The sequence below is a fragment of the Podarcis erhardii genome (assembly GCF_964252035.2).
Source record: "Podarcis erhardii genome assembly, chromosome: 1".
NCBI classification, from domain to species: domain Eukaryota; kingdom Metazoa; phylum Chordata; class Lepidosauria; order Squamata; family Lacertidae; genus Podarcis; species Podarcis erhardii.
The window spans coordinates 21,450,010-21,476,299 of record NC_138497.1 but is presented as its reverse complement, the minus strand read 5'-3'; the positions used below and the strand labels follow the sequence as shown (position 1 = coordinate 21,476,299).

The 26,290-nt window shown below is 46.8% G+C and overlaps 1 protein-coding gene across 1 annotated transcript; it reads right to left on the bottom strand.

The window, feature by feature from the left end:
• Positions 1-13,616: 13,616 nt before the first annotated feature.
• On the bottom strand, positions 13,617-17,881 carry LOC309350262 (serine protease inhibitor A3M-like; the record flags this gene model as incomplete). Its single annotated transcript, XM_081877121.1, has 4 exons — positions 13,617-13,779; positions 15,204-15,474; positions 16,422-16,892; positions 17,698-17,881. 4 exons carry the CDS (start codon positions 17,879-17,881, stop codon positions 13,617-13,619), a joined length of 1,089 nt encoding a protein of 362 aa, XP_081733247.1.
• Positions 17,882-26,290: the final 8,409 nt, after the last annotated feature.

Here is a 26,290-nt window from a genome sequence, read left to right as displayed (position 1 = left end):
ACCCAACAAAGGCATGCGGCCTCATAATATAGCCTCAGATTTGGAACCGCAAGACCCCCCCCTATCTCTTTGGTCTGTAAGCAATTTAAATTTGATTCTGGGTCTTTTTCCCCGCCAAATAAATTTGGAAAGTAATCTCTGCCATTCTTTAAATATTGCAATTCCCCTAATTATTGGAATGTTCTGGAATAAGAAGAGTAATTTGGGTAATAAACTCATTTTAATCGCTGCCATTCTACCCATCCACGAAAGATGTAATCTGACTCCCTCCTCTGGCAACCTGTTTAGAATCTTGCTTAATTAGTTGCCATTAATTTGATTTTAATTGATTTTTATAATGTAATATTTTTAGAATGTGTGAATATTTGATTGTTTGATTGTTGATTGTTGTTAGCCGCCCTGAGCCTGGCTTCGGCTGGGGAGGGCGGGATATAAATAAAATTTATTATTATTATTATTATTATTATTATTATTATTATTATTATTATGTATCCAAGTCCTTCATTATTTCTTTCCATGTTTTCTTATAATTATTTTCCATCAAATTTATATTTTTCATAGTTATCCAAATTCCAAGGTATTTTACTTTTTTAGCTATTTTAATTCCAGTTTGTCTTTCAAGCTCATTTTTGGTATCTTCTTTCATATTTTTAGTCATTATTTTTGTTTTTTCCCTGTTCAATTTAAATCCCGATAGTTTTCCAAATTCTTCCAGTAATTTTATAGCTTTGCCGATGCTCTCCTTTGGTTCTTCCAATGACAACATAAGGTCGTCTGCATATGTTTTCAATTTGTATTCTTGCACGCCGATTTTTATGCCACGGATCTCTGGGGTTTTCCTTATCTTATTTGTAATTGTCTCTAAAACCATGATAAACAACAGCGGTGATAGAGGGCACCCCTGTCGAGTACCTTTTGCTATTTCAAACTGTTCTGTCAGGTTGTTATTTATTATTAATCTGGCTCTTTGTTGTGTGTATATTGCTCTAACTCCTTCTAGGAATGTGCCCTCTATCCCTGTTTTTTCCAGGCATTTTATTAGGAAACCCCAAGAAACATTATCGAAAGCCTTCTCGGCATCAACGAACAGTAAAGCGGCAGGAATTTCATTATGACATTCTAGATATTCAATAATGTCTATTGTGTGTCTGATGTTGTCTTTTATTTGTCTATTAGGAAGAAAGCCGGCCTGATCACTGTGAATAAGGTTAATTAAACACTTTTTAAGTCTATGGGCCATTATGTCTGCAAAAATTTTATAATCGTTATTCAGTAGAGAAATCGGTCTGTAATTCTTAATGTTAAGTTTATCTGAATCTGGTTTCGGGATCAGCGTGATGTAGGCTTCTTTCCAAGATGTTGGCATTTTTCCTCCTCTTAATATCTCATTCATAACATCACATAGTACTGGTGTTATATATTCCTCTAGGACCTTGTAATATTTAGCTGATAACCCATCTGGTCCTGGGGCTTTTCCTAGTTTCATTCTCTTGATCGCTTCTCGAATTTCCTCTATTTTTATGGGTCTGTTTAAGGCGGTTCTTTCTTCTTCTGTTTTTTTTGGGGGGGACTATTTTCTTCTAGGTATTTTATAATGTTCGTTAAATCTTCTTCTCTTTTGTATAGGTTCTCATAAAATTTAAGGAAGTTCTTTTTTATTACATTAGGATCTTCCAGAACTTGCTCTTCTACTTTTATTTTGTTTATAATGCTACATTTTCTTCTTTTTCTCAGTTGCCCCGCCAAAAGTTTTCCAATTTTATTTGCCGATTCGAAAAACTTTTGTTTCATTAACTTTATTCCCCATTCAACCTCTTGGCTTATTAATGTTGAATATTGTGTTTGGAGCATTTTATATTGTTGCTTATGGCCGTCATCTTTTGGATTTTTTATCATATTTTTTTCACATTCTTTCAGTTGAAGGATTAATTCTTCTTTCTTCCTTTCCTTAGCCTTTTTTCTTTGAGAGTTTTGTTGTATCAGGAGACCTCTTAACACAGCCTTACTAGCATCCCATACTGTATCTATTCCAATCTCTTTAGTGATATTTAAGGCAAAATAATCTTTTATAGTGGTTTTTGCTTTTTCGATCACTTCTTTTTCAAATAAGTAATCATTCATTCTCCATCTGTATAGACCTTGGATCTTCCATTTTAATTGTAATGTTATTGGGCTGTTATAAGTGCCCAGCAATACTTTGAAAGACTGAAGAAGACGTTCGCTTTGGAAGAGCAGCTCCTGCACATTGATCTGGAGAAGCCCATGAGACTGGAGACGGACATGTCCGACTGAGCTGTTGGAGCGGTCCATTTGCAGCCCGGGGCCAGGCAGCGCTGGAGGCCGTGTGCCTTTTTCTCAGGGAAGCTGAGCAAGTCAGAGCAAAACTATACAGTGTATGACCGAGAACTGCTTGCGATCTATGCAGCTTTTCGGCAATGGAGACATCTGTTGATTGGGGCGCAGCACAAAATCCAGGTTTGTACTGACCACAAGAACTTGGAATACTGGCGGACCGCGCGAGTGCTCAACCAGAGACAGATTCGATGGGCCCAGGAGTTCTCTAAGTTTTCCTTCGAGATCAGATACGTGCCGGGAGAGGAAAACGTAAGAGCAGATGCTCTCTCCCGGAAACCGGAGTACATGGAAGGAGAGGGACCACTGGAGATCCGGCACGTGTTTCCCGAGGACCGATGGGTGTGGGGGGGAGCGTTGGTTGGGAAACGAGAACTGGCAGGGCTTACCAGAGACGACGGGTTCGCTCAAGCAAAAATCAGGGAACTCCAGGACAGAAGGGAAGACCATGGAAGGTTTGAGGAAAAGGAAGGGCTACTGTACTATAAGGGGGAACTGTATGTACCGGGGGAGACCTTGAGGGGGAAGGTACTTAATCAACTCCATGACAACCCAACAGGTGGACACTTTGGACAGCACAAGACCATGCTGCTTGTCCTGCTCGTCACCAGGCAGTTCTGGTGGCCAAAGGTGAGGGAAGATGTACGGGAAGATGTACGGGGGTGCGACCGATGCCAGAGGGCAAAGGGGGAGAGGGCTGCCCCTGCAGGGTTACTAGAACCCTTACCTACACCGGGAAGGCCCTGGGAGGTGGTGTCCATTGATTTTATGACAGATTTACCCAAGTCAAGGGGGAAGACAACAGTCATGGTAGTAGTCGATCTACTGACAAAAATGTGCCATTTCATAGCTTGCTCACATGCGGTGACGGCAGAGGAGACAGCCAGGTTGTTTGTGGATCACATTTTCAGGCTGCACGGACCTGAAGCTGAGCAAGCAGAACAGAACTACACGGTGTATGACCGGGAACTGCTTGCAATTTATGAAGCATTCCGACGCTGGAGACATTTGTTGATAGGGGCGCAGCAAAAGATCCAGGTGTGCACGGACCATAAGAACCTGGAATACTAGAGGACTGCACGGGTCCTCAACCAGAGACAGGTGCGATGGGCTCAGGAGTTCTCCAAGTTGTTGCTTTTTTTTTTGTTTTTTTTTTTTTTGAGATTAGGTACGTACCGGGAGAGGAAAACGTCAGAGCAGACGCCCTCTCCCGGAAGCCGGAGTACATGGAAGGAGACAGAGCACCGGAAGTCCGACATGTGATACCCGAGGACCGATGGGTGTGTGGAGGAGTGTTGGTAGGGAAACGAGAACTAGCAGGGTTGACGAGGGACGACGAGTACGCCCAAACCAAAATCAGGGAGCTCGGGGAAGCAGGAGAAAACCATGGGGGTTTTGAGGAGAAGGAGGGCGTACTGTATTACAAGGGGGCACTGTACGTACCAGAGGGGGACTTGAGGAGAAGAGTACTCAAACAACTACATGACAACCCGACGGCGGGGCATTTTGGTCAACACAAAACCATGTTGCTTGTCACCAGGCAGTTCTGGTGGCCAAGAGTGAGGGAGGACGTTCGGGAATACGTATGGGGGTGCGACCGCTGCCAGCGGGCTAAGGGGGAGAAGGCAGCACCCGCGGGGCTACTGGAACCTTTACCCACACCGGGAAAACCATGGGAGGCGGTATCCATAGATTTTATGACTGACTTGACCAAGTCCAGGGGGAAAACAGCCGTCATGGTGGTAGTTGACTTGTTAACCAAAATGTGCCATTTCATCGCGTGCTCGCATGCGGTAACAGCAGAGGAAACAGCCAGGCTGTTTGTAGATCACATCTTCCGGTTGCATGGCTCCCCCTTGAGGGTTTTGTCTGACAGAGGAAAGCAATTTACTTCCAGGTTCTGGAGGAAGCTCATGAGCTTGCTGCAAGTCGAGGTGAGCTTCTCGACGACCAGACACCCGGAGACCAACGGGCAAGCAGAAAGAGCGAATAGCATACTACAACAATACATACGCTGCTATGTCACTGAGAGGGAAAACGATTGGGTGGAGAAACTAGCGCTGGCCGAATTTGCTTACAATAACGCAGAACATGTGTCCACGGGAATGAGTCCATTCATGGCTAATTATGGGTATCACCCCAGGGCCTTCCCAGGGGAAGGGGAGGAGAGGTGGAGCGTACCGGCGGGAGAGCAGTTTGTGGAAGAAATGGAGGCCTTACACCAACAACTTAAGATGAACCTGGAACGGGCCAAGGAAGTGTACAAGAGGCAGGCAGACAAGCATGGTAGGGAAGGGAAAACCATAAGGGTTGGGGACCGGGTGTGGTTGTCAACCCAAGGGTTACCGTTCAAAGGAGGTTGTAAGAAATTACGGCCAAGGCGACTGGGACCTTTCAAGGTAATACAGCAGGTGAACCCCGTGGCCTTTAGGCTCAAGTTGTCGACCAACATGAAACTACACCCGGTGTTCCATAGGTCCTTACTCTCACCATACCGGGAGGGAAGGGAATTTCCGGGGCGAGAGAGATCCCCACCCATCCACAGGTGGAGGAGAGGGAACTCAGCGGTCAAGCCACGGAAATTCTCGATTCAAGGTGGAGGGGGAGACAGGTGGAATATTTGGTGGCGTGGGAGGGGGAGCCTGAGTCGGAAAACACGTGGGTTCCTGCGGAAACCATCAGAGACGAGTATCTTCGGGAGGAGTTTCACAGCAGGTTCCCAAGGAAGCCCAAACCACTAGCGAGGTTCTCTAGAGCGCACGCTTCTTGGCGTACTCCAATATCAAGCACCGCCTTAATCAGCTGATCCATCGATTGCGGGCGGGGCGAGCGGGAAAGTTCATCCTTTACCGAAGGGGTTAAGCCTTCCTCAAATAGCATCTGCACTGGTTCCGAACCTAGTTCCCACCCAAGTCTGTGAATAAGCATAGCAAAACGCGACCAGTACTCTCTAACTGATTGGCTCCCTTGTTTGCACGCCATCAGTTCCCTGCGAGTCACACTCTGCTCCACTTGACTGGAGAACATGAGGTCCATGGCGCCAAAAAATTTCCAAAGGTCCTTTAAGGCAGCATTCTCTGTTGCCATTAAGGGCCTGACCCATTCTCTGGCAGCGTCTTGAAGATGCCCTATAACATAGGCTACCCTCTCCCCATCGTCCGTAAAGTCATCATACTGCAGGTCCAGTGCGTACTGCACCTCCGTCTTGAATGCATTATAATCTCTGGGATTTTCCCCAAACTTATGCACCAGTCCCGGTACCTTCCTTGCGATGGGGGTGGGTTTCCCCTGGGCATCCTGAGTCCGCCTTTCATCTAGCCGCGCCGCTAAGAGAGCGATCTGCTGTTCCAAATCTCTGTTCCTCTCCTCCAGAGTTGGTCCTCCCGCTGCTCCAGCTCCGGCGCCTGCTCCTCCGGTCTGACTCATGGTGCTGCCTGTCCTGCGTTGTGCACAAGCAACGTCAAGGACTGATGGATTGCTGTAATGGGAATTAGGGTTGCTTGTGCGTAAGCCGCAACTGCTCCAGACAGCGTTGTCCGGCTAACCTTTCCCTGGCTGCACAGCCCTTACTCCGTGGCTGTGTCAGTCACTGGCAGAATCCGTCAGTGGGCGTTTCCTGAACTTCTTCCAACATAAAAGCTCCTTGACACCAAGTCTCCGCCTGGATTCCCTGCACGGAAGCTTTCTGCGCAGAGTGGGCGTGCCTAGCGGAGGTCCTGCGCTCTCCCCGCTGGTCTTGGTGGAAGAGTCTCGGAGCCCTCCCTCCGAAGCCCTCTCATGCTCCCCTTTCTTCCCGGTGTAACGCTGATTTCCTTCCCCAGAGGAAGTGCTCTCTCTCTCTCTCTCTCTCTGCTGGGCCCTTCTCCTGCATCGCTGGGGAGCCTTATCTCCGCTCTTGACTCCGATGGCAGTTCCCTGACAGTTAGTTAGTTAGTTAGTTCGTTAGTTAGTTAGTTCCCATTCTTCACTCTAAGGTGCCAGGGTGAGTTACAACATTGAAACACAACATTAAAAATAGTTTGAAAACTACCTGCAATCATAAAAACAAGGAGGGTCGTAGAATTGTAGAACTGTAGAGTTGTAAGGGAGCCCCGAGGGTCATCTAGTCCAACCCCCTGCAATGCAGGAATCTCAGCCAAAGCATCCATGATTGATGGCCATCCAACCTCTGCTTAAAAGCCTCGAAGGTATGAGAGTCCAGCACCTCCCTTGATCTGGATATTATACTGGAATGGACTTCCTTGGCCTAGATGCCCCTTTACGCCCCTTCTAACTCTACCATTCTATGAGTCTACGAATTATTCCGGGAGCTTTACTGGTGGCAACTGCATGCACACAGACTGAACTGCATTGTATGTGAGAATTTTGCTTGGGTTAGGGAAATGCAGCACTAAGTTCCAACACATCTGAAAGACGACTCGGGACCCAGTGTTGTGGAGAAAATCAAAATAAAGCAGCCAATCAAAAGACAGCCCAGACTGGAAGTTCTTTAAGACAGGCAGAACCCAGTCACTCCATTCTTCTGTGCATATTTACAGGCAGCGCTTGTGGCCTTGGAACAAAGGTTCGGAAGGAATTCTTCCTCCTCCTTCCGAGAACCTTGGCCATGTGACTTGAGAAGCACCCAGTGGCCCAGTGGGCTTGGTGCTCAGCTCACATGCACTCCAAGCCTCAAGTGCACATTCAGTGACTCAGTGAAAGACGGCATAAGGTGGACCAAGGTTTCCCTTCTTTTTTTTATAAAAAAAATAGAATTATTTTTTCTTTTTCATTCATTACATACATCTCCAATTCTTAACATTTACTATATATTCCTCCCTCCCTCCCCTCCAAGGCTTCCCCCAACTTCCGCTTCTGATTTGTCTCTATTTTCACCCCCTTTGCTATCTCTTAACAGAAAAAAAAAAAAAAATATTAACTACGTAACTTCAAGCCTAAAGACATAAAAATAACAGGAAATACACCATCATATTTCACTATCTTCTAAACATTTTATAATGGTAATAATTTGAATGTTTATTTAAATCTTGCCATCAAGTCAATTGACTTTCTTTGTTTCTGCAAACATAATATGGAAGGTTCCCAATCTTTTTCGAAGTCTCTGTTGTCTTTTTCTCTTAGTCTATCTGTCATTTTTGCCCATTCTGCATAGTTCATCAACTTCTCTTGCCATTGTTCTTTATTTGGTATTTCTCCAGTCCTCAAGATGGACCAAGATTTCCCTTCACCCAGTACAGTTACATACGCTTCAGGTTACAGACACTGCTAACCCAGAAATAGTGCCTCAGGTTAAGAACTTTGCTTTAGGATAAGAACAGAAATCGTGGTCTGGCTGCGCAGCGGCAGCAGGAGGCCCCATTGGCTGAAGTGGTGCTTCAGGTTAAGAACAGTTTCAAGTTAAGAACAGACTTCTGGAACAAATTAAGTACTTAACCTGAGGTACCACTGTGCTGCCTCGGTTATCTACCCCACTGTCTCTTGAGTTGTCTTTCCTGCCCTGACTAACAGCCAATTAATAAAATGCAGCTGCAGCCGAACCAATTAGTCCCAAACATATGAAGTTCTGTAGAGGGGGAAAAGGAGTCCTGAAGCCAAATATTCCTCCTCTGCTCCCAAATAGGCAACTAACTAAACCCCATACCATGCAGGGACGGAAGGTGGGCACTCCAATGAAAAGACTGGAGTGTTTCCACAGATCGAGGCTTCAAAGCGGCTTAGTCCTCTTGGCTAGGTTTCCACATGGGCCAGCAACACCCCTCCCCTGGGGCAACCACTCGAGTCTTCTTTCCCGGGTGGATTCTGGGCATGGCAAATTCACCCCCACTCAAGTGAGGGAGCAGCATTCCTTTGGCTCTTCTGAGGAATCAGCAACAAATATACTGAAGCTACTTGTTTAATTTTTCTTGTAAATGTATAAAAGCATAGATAACATGCCAAGGTAAACTGAATTTAGCACCGCAGCTTGAAACACCACTTTAGAATAATATGGAACAACAGGAAAGAAATAAAGAATAGGTTTATAAATTTGAACACACTTGGCACCTATCCATGCACTTCCTGGTCATTGTTTGTATCAATCCTATACTCTGAGTAAACCCATTGAAATTAATGTACCTAAGTTTGTTGTTGGCAAACCTTGTTGGCAAACCTTGCCTTGTTGGCAAACGTATAGTTAAAGCCATGGTTTTCCCAGTAGTGATGTATGGAAGTGAGAGCTGCACCATAAAGAAGGCTAATTGCTGAAGAATTGATGCTTTTGAACTATGGTGCTGGAGGAGACTCTTGAGAGTCCCATGGACTGCAAGAAGATCAAACCTCCCCATTCTTAAGGAAATCAGCCCAGAGTGTTCACTGGAAGGACAGATCCTGAAGCTGAGGCTCCAATACTTTGGCCACCTCATGAGAAGAGAAGACTCCCTGGAAAAGACCCTGATATTGGGAAAGATTGAGGGCACAAAGAGAAGAGGACGACAGAGGATGAGATGAAACAAAATAAAAAAATTCCTTCCAGTAGCACCTTAAAGACCAACTAAGTTAGTTCTTGGTATGAGCTTTCGTGTGCATGCACACTTCTTCAGATACACTGAAACAGAAGTCACCAGACCCTTCTATATAGTGAGAAGGTGGGGAGGGGTATTACTCAGAAGGGTGGTGGGAATGGGTGATTGGCAGATAGCTGTGATGAGCCTGTTGACGACTCTTAACGACTGCAATAGGTCTTACAGGAAAAAGCAAGGGGTGAGAAGGTGAAAAATGGCTTTGTCATGTATAATGAGATAAGAATCCAATATCTTTGTTCAGACCAGGTCTCTCCATGGTTTTAAGTTTGGTAATAAGTTGCAATTCAGCAGGATGAGATGGTTGGACAGTGTTCTCGAAGCTACCAGCATGAGTTTGACTAAACTGCGGGAGGCAGTGGAAGACAGAAGTGCCTGGTGTGCTCTGGTCCATGGGGTCACGAAGAGTCAGACACGACTAAATAACTAAACAACAACAATATGTCAATCACTTAGTTAACTGTCCAGCTTAATCTCTTGACTGCAAAATAAATCCAATCAGATAGCAGATTACTTTTAGTTTAACAGATGAAAGGGCACACTTCTTCAGATGAATGCACACGAAAGCTCATACCAATAACAAACTTAGTTGGTCTCTAAGGTGCTACTGGAAGGAATTCTTTTAGTTGATTCTACATTACATCTCCTCCCTCCAATTACTTGCAGGTTATACTATATAAATTCTACAATAGAAATAAATCATATGGCTGCTTATTGATAGACCTCAGAATGAATTAATGAGTAAAACATTTGGCTGTTGAATAGTTTGTTTATCTATCCCTCTGTGTTTCAACAGGTAGATCTCCGGATGCTGAGCCTAACACAAGGTTTCCCAAATTTGTGTCTCCAGCTGTTGTTGGACTACAACTTCCATGATCTCTGACCATTGATCCTGCTAGCTAGGAATGATGGGCGTTTTAGTCCAACAACAGCTTGAGACCCTAGTCTAAGGGTAACAGGGGATCTCTTCTTCTCTTTGTGTAGTCTTTGGCATTAACTGTAGATATCCATGATTTCTAATGAATTCTCCTCAATTAGTCTTGATGACATAGGAACTGGGTGACAAGTACTTCTTCACATTGGTTTGAGTCTTCCATCTTTTTTCATTGTCCAATTTAGCCCGAACAGGGTCTCCTGGATTGAAGTCAGATAGTGCACTAGCAGAATAGTGATTATTATAAAAGTATATGTAGGATTCTTTAGTCTTTCTGTCCCATTCTTGCAACTTTCCTTACATTAAGCCATGTCAGTGCGAATTTAATTTCAAGGCAGAAACAGTTGTCCTAAGTTGTGTGCTCATCAAGAGTTTTGCTGGGCTATAGCCTGTAGTCCCTAGTTTAGGATAGTGTGGATATTGTGGACTGGAAGTAATCTTTTCAAAGTCATACTCTGGAATTGCTCAAAATCTGCAGCTGTAAACTGAGAACCAATGTCTGTCACAAGCTGTGTAGGAATCCTAAAGCATGCATGGAATTTCCCTTTTCCACAGCAGTCACACAATAGGTAGAAATCTTGTTCTGTACTAATCTTGGATCCTAGAACAATAGGCAAGTAGGATCCTAGAATGCAACAACTGATTGGCCTGCAGGAAAAGACCAATCAGGCTCCAGGAGGGAAGCAGAATCAGCCAATCAAACGGGACTCATTGTGTAAATAATGTATATAAAAACCTGAGGTTTTTTGGGGGGGGGCAATTCATCACTGTTTTACAAGCTGCAATAAAGAGCATGAAATCACTACAGGACTCTGAGGATATTTTAAATCTGCATGGAACAATCCACCATGACCTCAAAGTTTTGTTCCTGGTATTTGAGCCCTCACGGTGAACCTTTTAAGACCCAGCCCAGGCCCTTGATGGATCTCACAGGATCCTTATGAAAGGTAGCACCCTACAAGACCTCCTGCGAATCTACAGGGAGGAGTTTAACTCTGCCTCCACCCCTGTTATCCAGGCTCCACATCTCTGGGGAATGATGCCCCATGTACAAGTAATGCCAGGATTGAGGTTTGTAATATGAGCTGTACAGTATTAGGGGCTCAACTGCTTCAATGCCCAATTGACAAGAGCAGACAGGTTGGTTCTAAGAAAAGATTGTGAGTGTCTCCCTTCCAGTAAGGGAGATGGTGAAGTGTTAAAACAGGCACAGTGAAGTCTCTACAGTATGTGGAAATTTCAAGAGTATAAAGGGGAACAGTTTTTGCTACAGTTTCCAGCTGCTGGCTAGGATGTTTTATGTCAGTACCACAGCCAGTACTTTGAATGTCATTACAGTCAAACTTTGGTTGTCAAACGTAATTTGTTCCAGAAGCCCGTTCAGCTTCCATAACATTCGACAACCGAAGCGTGGCTTCCGATTGGTTGGTTGGTCCTTCATTCAAGCGGAAGCCACATCAGACATTCGGCTTCCGAAAAACGTTCAAAAACCTGAGCATTTACTTCCAGATTTTCGGTGTTCAGGAGCCGAAACGTTCCAAAACAGAGCCATTCGGGCCATTCCCCTCTTTATCTAAAAGCCTTCATTTTTAACATGTTGACATTTGCGTAGGATTTAGTTCTTTTTCGGGGCAGGAAACATGTTACACATTTGAAATGAGGCACATGAATTTCACCTACTTCCAAGAACCAGTGTTTTACAAACAACTTTATTTTACATTTAGTTTGTAGTCAGTGGCATAGTCATCCTAAAAATCAACTGCTGGTTTTGATATTGGGCTGATTCCACAGCGTCTGTAGAACAAAGGAGGGGCTCTTTTGTCACTAAGAAAGCTGGCCATTGGAAGCCTCGGAATGGTCCCCTTATGTTCATGGATGAGCTGGGTTTACTATTTTCCCCATGAAAAGCATGGGCCCATCAACTGATGCCATTAAGAAAAAAAAGTATGGCCTGTCAAAGACCAAAGGAACGGGAGGGGGCCCAGGAGCAGCTCCAACCATAGAGCTCATAAAGGTGGCGGCGGCTGCCTCGGTACCACTTTCATTTATATCCAGAAGAGCCTTGTGAGAAGCCTGCACAGGAGGGAAAATAGGTATTTTACTGGAAACCATCACAGCCTCCAACACATTACAGATGAAACGGAAGACACATGTATACTCCCCCTATTCTCATTCAAAGGATGGTCTCCCAGTACTTCCCCAATCACTGTTCTTCCCCATGGGTACGGGATGTATGTGTGTTGGATATAGGAATACAATGCAGAGCTAAAGCGATCTGATGTAGGTTTGTGGTGGAGAGACATGAGTGACACATTGCGCTCAATGGAATAAAGGCAGGATATAACAAATTTTCCACTTTATTTGAAGTGGCCCAGATGTTCGTCTCAGTGGGTAAAGGGACCCCTGACCATTTGGTCCAGTCGCAGACGACTCTGGGGTTGCGGCGCTCATCTCGCTTTATTGGCCAAGGGAGCTGGCATACAGCATACATGGGGCCACATGACCAGAGCAGCGCACAGAAACGCCGTTTACCTTCCTGCCAGAGTGGTACCTATTTATCTACTTGCACTTCATGCTTTCAAACTGCTAGGTTGGCAGGAGCTGGGACCGAGCAACGGGAGCTCACCCAGTCGCGGGGATTCGAACCGCCGACCTGATCGGCAAGCTCTAGGCTCTGTGATTTAACCCACAGCGCCAACCGCATCCCACCTGGGTGGGTACCAGGAATGATTAATGCTTCATTGGAAGGAGAAAAGGTACCATCTGCCTTGAAGGAAGGGATAGTACACTCTTTCCTTAAGACAATCTCCCTGCACCCAGAAGTGTTAAACCACTATTGTCCAGTGGCAAATATTTCCTTTCTACTCTATTCCGAACTTAAAAATGGAAAGCGTAAAGCTGATGGTCAACAAAATAGATTTAAAGACTCTCTCAAGGCAAATCTAAAGAAACGCAGTATAAACACCGACAATTGGGAAACACTGGCCTATGAACGCTCCAATTGGAGAACAGCCTTTACCAAAGGTGTCATGGGCTTTGAAGACACTCAAACTCAGGACGCAAGGGAGAAACATGCTAAGAGTTGATCTTGTGCTAAGTTGATCACCGTGATCAACTCCCACCCAGAAACCTATGTCCCCACCTGTATATGCGGATCCAGAACTGGCCTCCACAGTCACATATGGACTCACCGTTAATACCATGTTCTTGGGAGACAATCTTACTCGGCTACGAGTAATCACCAAAGAAGAAGAAGATCCCCTTTCTGGACAAGTACTTTAGAAATGGTGGTGGTCAAGTTTCAGGCATCCTTGGAGAAAGCTAATTACTTGGAGCAATTCCTGTCTGGCTTCAGGCCATGTCATGGCACTGAAACTGATTTGGTTGCCCTTGTTGTTGATATTTATCAAGAGAGAGATGGGATGGGGGATGTGACACTGCTCAGTCTACTTGATCTCTTGGCAGCTTTTGATACTGTTGACCACCGTATCCTTTTGAGGCATTTCAAGGAGTTTGGGGTTGGGGCACTGTAGTTCCATCCTTGTCCCCAGAGCCTAGTGGGTGGTCCCCTAGATTGGATGGATGGGAGGTTGCCTGCTCTTGATGGGGTAACACCCCCTTTGAAGGAGTGGGTATGCAGTTTGGGGGGATTTCTGGATCCATTGCTGTCACTTGAGGCTCAGGTGGCCTCAGTGGTATGGCGTACCTTCCATCACTTACTAATCTTGTAAAAAGTCCAATCACATACCATGAAATACCCAAACTGACCACATTTACATACGTACTTTGTCAATCTTCACCTTGCCACCTCCAGTAATTCCAGTCAGGTCAGCGTTGGGAGTAAAGACTTCGGAAATGCCCAGCCCAGGCAACAAATCTTTGAGATCATAGGATGTAGCCATTGATAATTTGGGGATGGACAAATAAAATTGCGTTCTGAACAAGAATCAAAACGTTAAAAGATAGGCGATAAGAAACTTTCTTTAGAAATATGCAGCATTTATGGCTTCAGGTCTACATATACTGGTACTTAAAGGGAAGCATTTTGCAGTTTGTTTTCGGGTGTATCCTGAGGCGTCGTGTGGGGAGGGCCAGGGACTGAATCCCCAGGTGCATGATTCGGCAGGGGCGTGAACCAGGTGTCAGCTTGCAGGCACCCATACCCTGCCTGACACTGGGGGGTCTTGCTGCCGTGCTGCAAGTCTTCTCGCTGAATGGCAGCATTGGGGGGCGGTCTGGCCCTGTGTGAGCGAGTGGGCAGGTGGTGCAACATAGCCCCATGAACCCTCCACACCCCACACCCACTCAGTGGTGGCAGCAGCAAGGGTTGGGCTGGTGTGCTGGGTTTCACACCCAGCCCCTGGTCCCACAAGCATGCAAACAAAACATGCAACACCACTGAGTATATCAGTTCTGATTGTGTTTTGTGTTTCTTTGCTGCTGTCAAGAGTGGGAGGAGAATAGCTTACTAAATCCCACGGGAATACGGTGAGCATATACTGCTAACCAAATAAATCTTGTACTTGGAGAGCAGAGCACAAAGTTCTAAGCTTCATTGCAGGTAAGAGAATCTTACAAGCGTCTTTTCCTGCTGACCCAGTGAAGGAAAATAGGATAGCGATGAGTGCTCATGACTCCTACAGCATCTTGAAACATTAGGTAGGCAAATCCTAGCACTAGAGGGAGGGTCCTTATCATTTCCACAATAGCCCCTAACTGGCCCCAAGAAACCTCTCTCTCTTTTTGGCCTCTTTCATACTACTGGGAGTCATTTGTTTGTAGTGGCAATGCTTGATTGCTTTAATTGGCTGTTAGTCTGGGCTGGAAAGGAAAGTGAGGAGATGGCAGGGAGTAAATAACTGAGGCAGTATTGGGTTAAGGGCAACCTTTGGTCACCTTATTCAGACTTGTACTGGGTCACTGGAAATGAACTTTAGGCTTGGCATGCACATTTGGGGGCAAGGGGGGCAGGTCCAGTAGGGCTACTCTGCACTTGTCAAGCTCACCAGGGAACTTAGAGAAAGAAGGAAGTATCCCTTCCAATTATTTTATCTGCATCACTGAGTATCACCTGTAAAGATGCCCTGCTGTCAGGAGTGACACGATTTTAGGGAACTTGTCTTCATACACCACATTTTGCTTAGGCTAAGTATAATTTGTTTTGCAGGTCCCCTAAAGGGTCATATTAAATAAACATAATTGTTTTCACCACAGTTAGTTTCTTGGCTCTTCTGTTGGTGTGTTGGCAGAGTCCTTTGCACATATGTCCTCCTTGATTTAAAAACAGATGCCTTTATTCCATGCATTAATAAATACTAATTGCTACAGGGACATATAGAAACAACAGAGAAAAGGCTTACCCTGTTTCTAAAGATTTTCTCCATTTGGACAAAGTTTCCCCTTTCAAACCATCCTCAACTTCCTCCAGTTCGCCTTTGTCAGGCAGAATGAACCAGGCAACAGCACCTCCTTTGTAAGGAAGTTCAATGACCCAGCAGGAAAGACTTTCATCACGTACATGTCTAAAATAGTCAGTTTTCTTCATCATGTTGACTTTCACAGTTGTCTTGTCATCAACAAAAAAATCTCCTTTTTCGGTATTTTCAGGAAGGAATGGATTTTCCCACTCATCTTAGAAAAAAGGAAGAGTTAGTTGCCTATTTGAGAATTAATCTTCAGCCATGTGTATGAAAGCAGTGTGTTGAATCAGGAGAGTGCAGACAAAGGAGAAAGATTGCCAAGGGTAAGTCAACATGTTATTGCTGTTTCAGAACATGCCCAATCGCCTTCTAAATCCAGCCCGCAGATAGTCAGCGTAGTTTTTACATGAGTAGAATGTTTCTTTTTATTTAAAACGCATCTCTGGGTTATTTGTGGGGCCTGCCTGTTGTTTTACATGAGTAGAATGTGTGCTTTTATTTAAAATGCATCTCTGGATTATTTGTGGGGCATAGGAATTCGTTCATCCCCCCCCTTCAAAATATAGTCCAGCCCCCCACAAGGCCTGAGGAACAGTGGACTGGCCTCCTGCTGAAAAAGCTTGCTGACCCCTGTTTCAGAAGATAGCAAGGGAGAGAAGAAATGGGAATAGTAGGGTCTCATGGGCCCAAACGTGGACTGAGTCAAGGGGAGCTGCTTCCTGTCTGGTAGATAAAAATCCAGGGGCAGGGACCTTGGTGCCCTCTGGATGTTGCTCGAGTTCACCACCATCAGTGTCAGCCAGTGTGCCCAATGGTTAGGGATGGTGGAAGATGTAGCCCAAAAACATTTGGAAGCCTGCAGGTTAGCCATCTCAGCCTCATCCCGTGTCCTTTTCTAATGCTGCATTGAATGCTACATATTTTGGGACGTTCAACAGTTTTCAAGCCACCCCTTAGCAACTGGTAACTTGGCAGGCAATGATGACAAAGTTATGTGCTTTAGTTAGCAAAGCTTCCTTTGTTTTGAAGGTATACTCCTTGCAACCCAGCCAGATGGGTGCAGAATAATAATAATAATAATAATAATAATAATAATAATAATAATGATGGAACAATTCATAGCCTTAAATATTGATTACTTATCTTTCTTCAGCATACCTTTGAAGTAGATATAGTTCACAAGAACCATTATGGTGTTTGGATCTAAGCCTCTTACTACTTCACGTATTTTTCCTTTAGTGTTGGCCTTCACAAAATCATTTATCTGCTTTTCAGCCACTACATGGTCTTTGAAGTTAACAGCAAAGATCTTAGATTTGTAGAAACTTTGGATATCCTTATTGTACCTAGTAGCTATTTTGATGCCCTTAGCTAGGTACAAGCCGTTCCCCATGTTCACCATGCCTTGATGATTTGAACTGGTCAGCACCTTGAGGAACTCTTGAAATCCTTTATGTATCATGCTTGTGTCAATTTTCTCCAATCCAAGTCCTTTGTAAATTTGCTTTTGGGTGTTTGATTTAGCACCCATGCCGATCATTGAAAATGCCATGGAGATACTCATAGGGGAGAAGAAGATATTTTTGCCACCCTGGAGTGAAGCTACTTGTCTGGAGACCTTTCTGGCACCTAGACGTGAAGTTAGGAATTTGGAGAATTTAAAGGCAAAGCCCTTTCCGCCCCTTCCAGCTGAGAGGCTGTTGCGTGCAGGATCCTCCCACATTCGCGGGGGCTTCCCTTGCCCCCGCGAGACTTGGGGGAATCCCCGGGCGTGACTGCACCCAGCCCGCCAATCGGCGGGTGGGGGAGGCGTGGCCCGGGCTATTTAGGGCCAGGCACGCCCGGGGACCGCCCTCTTTTCCCCCTCGCCCAGCTGAGGAGCGGTTTTGCCCCCTTTGCCGGGATCCCTGTGTTCCCGCTGCCTGGATTGTTCCCGTTGCCTGGATTGTTCCCGTTGCCTGGATCCATCAGCAGGATTGCACCAGCGACAGAACCAGGAAGGGTAACGTAGGCGCTCAGGTTTCCTCTCTCCTCTGTCGGCAGCCAGGGCTTCCTGGGGGGATTTTGGCTTCTGCCCCCCTTTTCTTTGTGAGCGGCAAGCGCTGCATCGTAGCGCCATTACCCGGGGGTGTTTCTATCCTTTCTGCTCTCTTCCTGGGGGGATTTTGGCTTCTGCCCCTTTTCTTGGTGAGCGGCAAGCGCTGCATCGTAGCGCTGTTACCTGGGGGTGTTTCTATTCTTTCTGCTCTCTTCCTGGGGGGGGATTTTGGCTTCTGCCCCTTTTCTTTGTGAGCGGCAAGCGCTGCATCTTAGCGCTGTTACCCGGGGGTGATTGTATCCTTTCTGCTCTCTCTGTTCAGAGGCTTTTCCCCCCCGCACGCCGTTTTGGTTTAGGACTACTGTGCTGCATCTGTGTGCCCCTTTGTCCTCCTACCCTTCTCTGCAGCCCTCATCCCCTCGCTTTCTGAGCCTAGCGTCCGGTTGCCAGGGTTTCTGCTTCGCTCTGCCTTTTGAGCTCGTGGGTGAAGCGGAGGTGGCCATTTTGGGAAAGGCTTGGGGTGTGGGCAGTTAGACGGTGCCATTTTGTCTGGGTCACGTGGTGAAGCCGGGGAGGCCATTTTGAGTGTGGCACAGGTCACTGGCAGGAAACTTTTACAAATATTTAGCCTTGCATGCTCAGGCTGCGCGGCAGCATTTTACATAGTTTTAGAGGCTTTATGGTGCTTATTAGCGCTGCTGATTAATTGCTGAGTACTGCAGCACGGGCTGCCAGCGTTTAAAAAGGGCAGTGAGTGGGCAGTTTGCCAGCACCATCTTGTCCACGTGCTGAAGCCGGAGCGGCCATTTTGAGTGAGGCGCGTGTTCCTGGCAGGATACTTTTACAATTATTTAGCCTTGAATGCACAAGCTGCGTGGCAGCATTTTACATAGTTTTAGCGGCTTTTGGTGTTTATTAGTTTATTAAATTCTGATCACATAACCCGTTCCCATATTGGAAGCCATGTGGGGAACACAGGGGGCAGCCATTTTGAAGGGGGCAGCCATTTTCGATAAGGGAAAGGGGGTCTGGTAATTGGAATCATATTAATAACGACCGAATTTGAATATAAATTAGAAGATTCTTAGGCTCTTGCTCTACTTCATTATAGTTTTTTGTGGGTTTTTTGAGTGCAGGTTGCCTGCAGCTCCTATCTATTTTGGGCATTTAACTACGTTTGTTTGTGGAGTAAATTCCTGGCGTACACCTCCATCTAGTGGCAGGAGGTGTAGTACTGCACCCCTTCCGAGATTCTAAATTCGATTCTTTTGATTAGGAGTAACTTCTTCCCCTTTTATTGTCAACATACTTAGTTATACTTGGCTTATATCTGGGGTTTACTAGGAGTGGCAGGAGTCATATTTCAGGGCTGAAAGTTGGATCCCTTATTTTCTACAAGCAGTGTAAAAGAATTTTACTACTTAATAAAGAGGTTAGATAGATAACAAAAAAAATTAGATAATAAATAATAAATAAATAAAAATAAATAAATAAATAATAAATATATATATATATATATATATAAACAAATAAATAAATTTTTTAAAAAGGGGGGGAGCCCATACTGGTCTCTCCTCTAGTCTCTGGCTTATTAAATAAATAAATAAATAAATAGGTGAAGCATTACTCAGTTAGAGTAGCCCATACTGAGCTTTCTTCCAGTCTCTGGGTGCTACCTAGGTCTGAAATGGCTTCGGGCGGCGACCAGCAGCCATCCACCTCTGGCACCCAGCCTGCATCCAACACTGCTAGAAGCACGCAGTTACCGGCCATGCCATTTGACCCTCAGGACTTCGCCCAATTCTTTATGGCTTTTGAAACCTTTTACAAAAAATGCAAGTCTGGAAGTGCATCGGCACTCCCTGCCCCCGAGCCATCTCAGGATATGGTTCCTGATACTCCCCCAAGTAACCAGGGGCAACAAGGGCCTGAGGCGAACGCGGTGGGTAATGCACTTCCCGGGCCTTCGGTAACAACCCGCCTAATACGCGTGCCCAGACGGTTATCTCTAAAAAGGTAAGCCTTTGCTTAGGAAAGGGGAAGGCTGCAGCAAAGGGTCCCAGTAAGGGGAAGGCGCCTTCCAAGGCCGCCAGAGGTAACACTTGCTCACAGGCCGCAGACATTCCTAGTGTTTTTCAGGAACAGCAGTCACAGCACAGCTCAACAGAGGACAGCGCGTGTTCCGGCTCGGAGGGGGAGCAGCCGGATCCTCCAAGTGCTCAGCCAGTGGCCAGCGCTGGTTCGCCAACAGGTGAGGCACAAGGGGGGTAAAAGGAAGGCTAAGAAGAAGCATACGTCTGCCAAGAGGAAGCGGAGCAAGCAATCGGAGACGGAAGACGACTCAGGTACGTCTTCTTCAGAGTCAGATTCGGAGGATCAGATGGATGGGTACTGGGTTTTAGGCGAGAGCAATCATGGGATTCCCCTTTGGGCACACGAAAGGAGGGCCAACTCCCACAGAAAAACTTTTAAGGGGGTGCTGGACTGGAAGGATGGAGCGTTGGTCGAGGATGTTAAAGTTTCCACCAACCAGCCAACAGATTTCATAGTGGGGAACCATTTGTCCCAAAAGAAGAGGAATAAGATCCTCAACGGGGACTACGTAGATATCTTCACCCTTCTCCCCCCGGCCAAGCTAACGGGAAAGGGTGAAAAGAGGCGCTCCTATGGTAAAAAGAGGTACAGAACGCCTAGGGCAGAGCGCACCTTTGAAAATTGGCTAGATGGGTACCAAGTTTTTATGGGAGTTGTTTGCGCCGCTTACCCACAGAGAGCGATGGATTTAGTGGCCTACCTGTCACACGTGAGAACAGCGTACTCTCTCGCCGGAGAAAACGCAGCCTTAACGTATGACGAGAATTTTCGCAGGAACGCATCTCTCCTGCCGGCCACCCGTTGGGACCTGACTGACCCTAACTACTGGGGCTTGGACGTCAATCCCTATATAGTAAAGAAAAGTCAGGACACGGCCAAGAATGGTAAGATTGAACCAAAAAGGCGCCGCCCGTGCTGGGAGTTCAATCGGGGTGTCTGTTCTCGCCCCTATTGTAAGTATTCCCACGAATGCGAGCGGTGTTGGGGCAACCACCCCGCCACCGCGTGCTTTAAGAATAAGCAGCAGCCCTTTTGGGGGGGCAGGGGGTACTTCCACAACAACGCTAGAGGTGCCCCCGGTCCTGCTCAGCAAGGCCCCAGTAGCCGTCAGTAATCACAAGCTTTCGTTGGCCTATACCCCAATCCGTCTACAGCCTCTGAAAACCCTACTAGATCTTTATCCTGATCGTAAAGCTGCGCAGTACCTTTGGGAGGGTTTCTCTAAAGGATTCAGAATCCCCGTGTCAGTTCCTCCTACCCCCAGGGAGCCGGAAAATCAAAAGTCAGTTAGGGATAGGCCGGATATAGCCAGGAAAAAGATAGAGAAAGAAATTAAAGCTCGCAGGGTGGCCGGCCCCTTCTCCGCGCCCCCTTTCGAAGGGCTTCACTTGTCCCCGCTGGGCATCGTCCCGAAAAAGACCCCGGGGGAATTTCGGTTGATCCATAACCTATCTTACCCAAAAGGGGGCTCTGTTAACGATGCTATTCCCCATGAATTTTGCATGGTCAAATATGCCTCTTTCGACCATGCAGTTAAGATGATTCGGCAATTCGGGAGGGGTGCGCTACTAGCGAAATGTGATATCGAGTCTGCGTTTCGACTTCTCCCGGTCCACCCAGCTGACTTCCGCTGGTTGGGCTTCAAATTTCAAGGGGAATATTTCGTCGACAAAGCAATGCCTATGGGCTGCTCCGTGGCCTGCGCGGCATTTGAGTCATTTAGTACCTTTCTTGAATGGGACCTCCGCTTTAGATCAAGGTCCCTGGGCGTGTCCCATTACCTCGATGACTTTATCCTGGTGTCCGACAGTGCACAGGGCTGCTCCGCCCTCCTGGACGCCTTCACAGCCTTGTCAGAGGAACTCGGGGTTCCCCTGGCAGCCGAAAAAACGGAGGGTCCAACAACTTCCTTAGTTTATTTAGGCATCGAATTGGATACAGTAGCGCAGACGTCTCGGCTTCCTGTGGAGAAGCTGTTCGCTCTTAAGGCGCTGATTCAGCAGCTTCTGCCCCTAAAGAAAATCACACTGAGGCAAATCCAGTCTTTGCTGGGTCACCTAAACTTTGCTTGTAGAGTGGTGGTGCCAGGTCGCCCCTTCTGCAGCCGGTTAGCTAGATTGGCCGCAGGACTGAGGGCTCCCCAACATAGAGTCAGGCTATCTAAAGAAGTTAAGGCGGACATGGGCATGTGGCTGCAATTCCTCGATAGGTACAACGGGATATCACTATGGCAGGATTCCATGTCCTTAACAGCCGATTTTCAAGTTCAATCAGACGCCGCTGGCTCGCTGGGCTTTGGGGTGTATTTCCGGGGGCAGTGGTGCGCCAAAAGGTGGCCCCCTGAGTGGCAGGGCCAGCCCATCACCCGGGACCTCACTTTCTTGGAATTTTTCCCCATCGTAGTAGCAGTACATCTTTGGTCTGATCAGTTCCGCAATCACAGGGTTTGCTTCAATACGGATAATCAAGCAGTAGTTGCGGTTCTCTCTAAACAGTCAGCCCGTTCCACCAGGGTTGGGAACCTTCTGCGAGCTTTTGTCCTTCTATGTTTAGAGCACAACATATACTTCTCTGCCAAATTCGTTCCCGGCATTAACAATGACATCGCGGATGCTTTGTCTCGCTTTCAGATGGAGCGCTTCCGCTTGTTAGCGCCGGATGCCAAGCAATCATCGATGCCTTTCCCGGAGCATCTCTGGAGCATTGGGAGCAAGAAGTGTTGAAAGGTTTAATCGGTGCCGTGGCCCCTTCCACAATGAGATCATACCAGAAGGCCTGGGCCGACTTCTTAAAATTCCGCAACAGCAGGCCCAGCTCGGGGCCTTATTCCATTCCCTCAACGAGGGAGGTTCTCCGCTACTTGGCTCACCTGAGGGATTTGGGAAGGGCCCCTAAAACCCTTAACATTCAGTCCGCAGGGATTTCATATTTTTGTAAGGCTCTATTTGCTAAAGACCCATGTTCAGCCTTTATCGTCCGTAAGACTCTTGAGGGCTGGCGTCGGCAGCACCCTCCCAGCTTAGACAGGAGGAGGCCCATAACGTTCAATGCTCTGACCCAGATTCACAGGAAGCTACGCTCTATATGCTGGTCAAAATATGAGGCGCGCCTGTTCTCTGCCGCCTATTCCATAGCATTCTTTGGCGCCCTGCGCATTGGGGAGCTAGTTTGTGAGCATTCTCAGAGAGGTTTACTATTAAGTGATCTGTCCCTGTCCGAGTCCGAGCTGATTGTCCAGGTGCGGAGTTCTAAGACGGACCAGCTCGGTAAGGGCGCTCTCTTACGGCTATCGGCCGTGCAGGGTAGCGGCCCCTGTCCAGTAAGAGACACGCGGCGCTTTCTTTATTTGAGACCCAAGGCCCCTGGCCCATTTCTTGTACATGCGGACGGGTCACTCTTGTCCAGACACCAGTTCATGCGCGTGCTGCGTGCGGCACTTGCTGCGTGCGGGTTTCCACCAGAGGAATTTTCAGCCCACTCCTTCCGCATTGGGGCCGCCACCACCGCAGTTCATTTACGGCTGTCCACGGAGAGGATCAAGGACTTGGGGAGGTGGAAATCTGATGCATATAAAGCTTATGTGAGAAAGAACCTATGACTCCCCGGGGTAGTCCTGACCTTGCCTTTCCCGTTTATTTTCCTTTCAGAAGCCAAGAAAGTGCACATCTGGTTGGTGGGCCACAGTATAGTTTACTGGGCCAAGAACCGTGCTGTGAGTTCCTGAATGGGGCATAATCTGAGCCTGCCTTCAAATATTGAGTTGACTTGGATCGCGCGTAGAGGGATGCGCTGGAGTGAATTCAAACCGACAGTGTTTGCGAGGGTTGCTGTTGAGGGGCCTCCCGACGCTCTGATAATCCAGCTGGGGGAAAATGACTTGGCATACCGCAAGGCTATTGATTTGAGGTGGAACATTTTCGATGATTTGGGGCATTTGAAGGCGGTTTACCCAAATATGACCATCTTGTGGTCCTCATTGCTGGAGAGGAGGATTTGGAGGGATTGTGTGAGCCCCGCGGGAATCAACAAGGCTAGAAAGGTCTTGGAGCGGGCTGTGGAGTGTAGAGTGGCGGACCTGGGTGGGTGTGTCATAGGGCACCCTGGCATCCAGTTCAGCAATGAGGCCCTCTACAGATGGGATGGCGTGCATCTGTCAGATGCAGGAAACGACATGTGGTTGGGGGACATCAGTGCAGGGATTAGGGTTTGGTTGCGGATTTGAAGGTATTGGCGGCGAGCTTTGCTCGTGTGGCGGTTAGGCATTGGCATGGGGCAATGTTAGACAAATGGAGGGGGGAAGGAAGCGCCATCACCTTCCCCCAATGTGAAAGGGTAGTCCGGTAGAGGACTCCGGGGGGCGTGGCCTTGTCCGAAGCCTTGTGAGGTAGGGCCCCCGGCACGCCCCCGAGCGGTGACGCCCGTGGGATCCTAGTTGGCGTACTTCAACAGGACTCCCGCGGTTGTGTTCAACCCTTCCCGGTCACCATGCCGGGTAGTCGATAGGAGCCAATGCCTAAGGCCAATACCTTCAATTTCCGTAATCAATAAAGTTGTGGCCTTTTATGCCCATTAACCTTACATCATTGTGTCCGTGTCTTTATTTCATTGGGGGAGGTGACTTGCCACGCAAAGCCCTTTCCGCCCCTTCCAGCGGAGAGGGTGTTGCGTGCAGGATCCTCCCACATTCGCGGGGGCTTCCCTTGCCCCCGCGAGACTTGGGGGAATCCCCAGGCGTGACTGCACCCAGCCCGCCAATCGGCGGGCGGGGGAGGCGTGGCCCGGGCTATTTAGGGCCAGGCACGCCCGGGGACCGCCCTCTTTTCCCCCTCGCCCAGCTGAGGAGCGGTTTTCCCATCCCACCCACCCTTAGATTAGGCAGGCTTGGCGTTGCTATGGACTTCGGTTGGTCGCCGCAAGGGGCCTGGTAGGAATTTTTCCAAGTTGGCGCAATTTCCGGCCTTTTGGTTTTTTCGCCTACCTCGTAGCAATCGTCACAACTTTCTCGGTATTGGCGGTTAGGCATTGGCATGGGGCAATGTTAGACAAATGGAGGGGGGAAGGAAGCGCCATCACCTTCCCCCAATGTGAAGGGGTAGTCCGGTAGAGGACTCCGGGGGCGTGGCCTTGTCCGAAGCCTTGTGAGGTAGGGCCCCCGGCACGCCCCCGAGCGGTGACGCCCGTGGGATCCTAGTTGGCGTACTTCAACAGGACTCCCGCGGTTGTGTTCAACCCTTCCCGGTCACCATGCCGGGTAGTCGATAGGAGCCAATGCCTAAGGCCAATACCTTCAATTTCCGTAATCAATAAAGTTGTGGCCTTTTATGCCCATTAACCTTACATCATTGTGTCCGTGTCTTTATTTCATTGGGGGAGGTGACTTGCCACACAAAGTCTTCAATGCTGGACGCAATCCTTTCTTCAACTGAATCGTTACCTCCATAACCATTGTGGACTCGAAGGACAATCAGTAACAAGGAGAGGAGCATGGTTGGTTTCATTGCAATTTGAGATTCACTAAAAAGAAAACGCAAACACCACCAGACAGAATGTATTATCCCTCTCCTATGGAAATATACTCAAATAATTCATTTTGGTCAAAAGCAAAATTTACTGGGAATGAGTCATCCTCATGTGTTGCTACAGAACTATGTAACAGAAATACATACAGGTCCCACAATGCATTCCCTCGAAATCATTTGTTAGGTGAGTGTTTGCATATAACAAGTTGACAGTTTTCATTATTTCCTTTGGGAACTTTTCTAATCAGGGATTTGTCCAATCCCTCTCTCCATTCTCCCCAAGGTTTCTTCCTGAAATGACTGCTACCAAATAGCAAAGAACAAAGAAGTAAGGAACTGGGAAAAATTTAGCTGTTTAGATATCTGAATCTGCATAGTGCATTGAAAGGTTTGGGCATAATTCCTTATGTTTGGATAAGTGAATTTTCACATATGGAGCAGGCAGATAGTGGCAACCGCATGTAATTTACTTTGTATACAGAAGGATATATGAATCTCTATCATATATGCCTTTCAGAATTTATAATAATTTGGAGCCAAATTCAAATTTCTTAACTACTTCCACTAAATAATTTGGTTCTACACAATTAAGTGCTTTAAAAAATTCCAAGGGAGAGACTTGCTAAAGTGTTTTTGTTATGTACTAAGCTTGGAAAAATAGGCAAGTAGGATCGTAGAATGCAACAACTGATTGTCCTGCAGGAAAAGATCAATCAGGCTCCAGAAGGGAAGCAGAATCAGGACTCATTGTGTAAATAATGTATATTAAACCCTGAGATTTGGGGAGCAATTCAATCACTGTTTTACAAGCTGCAATAAAGAGCATGAAATCACTACAGGGCTCCGAGTATATTTCAGTTTTGTTTTTGATTTGCTTTTGCTTTTTTACTAAAATGAAGAATGTTTGATGATTTTCTTATTGGATCAGTCATTCTTTGACCTGAAACAAAATCAGTTTGTTCTAGGTATATATAGCTGCCAATAAACGTTTTTAATCCATTGACCAGAATGGCCATAAAGATGTTATAGTTTAGATTTAACAAAGAAATCAGTTGGAATGAGTCAAAATTAGTGGGGCCCATGTGAGGTGTGGAAATAGCTACTATTCTCGAATGCTTCTAAATTGTTCATTAGAACTATGTTGAATTCTTCCACTAGCTACATATGCGGTATGTGGAATTGTATATACAGTGGAGTTCCTTTTTACCTCTTTTCCAAAAATTCCAAGTTTATGGCTCCTCCAGCTACCCTGCTAGAATCACATGAAGTACTAGCATTATTAACAACTTCCCACCCCTAGGATTTAGCTGCTGAGTTTCCAGTTCCAGCAGTATTTGGATCCTAGCAGACAGCGGCCTTACTGTGCCCTGATTGGT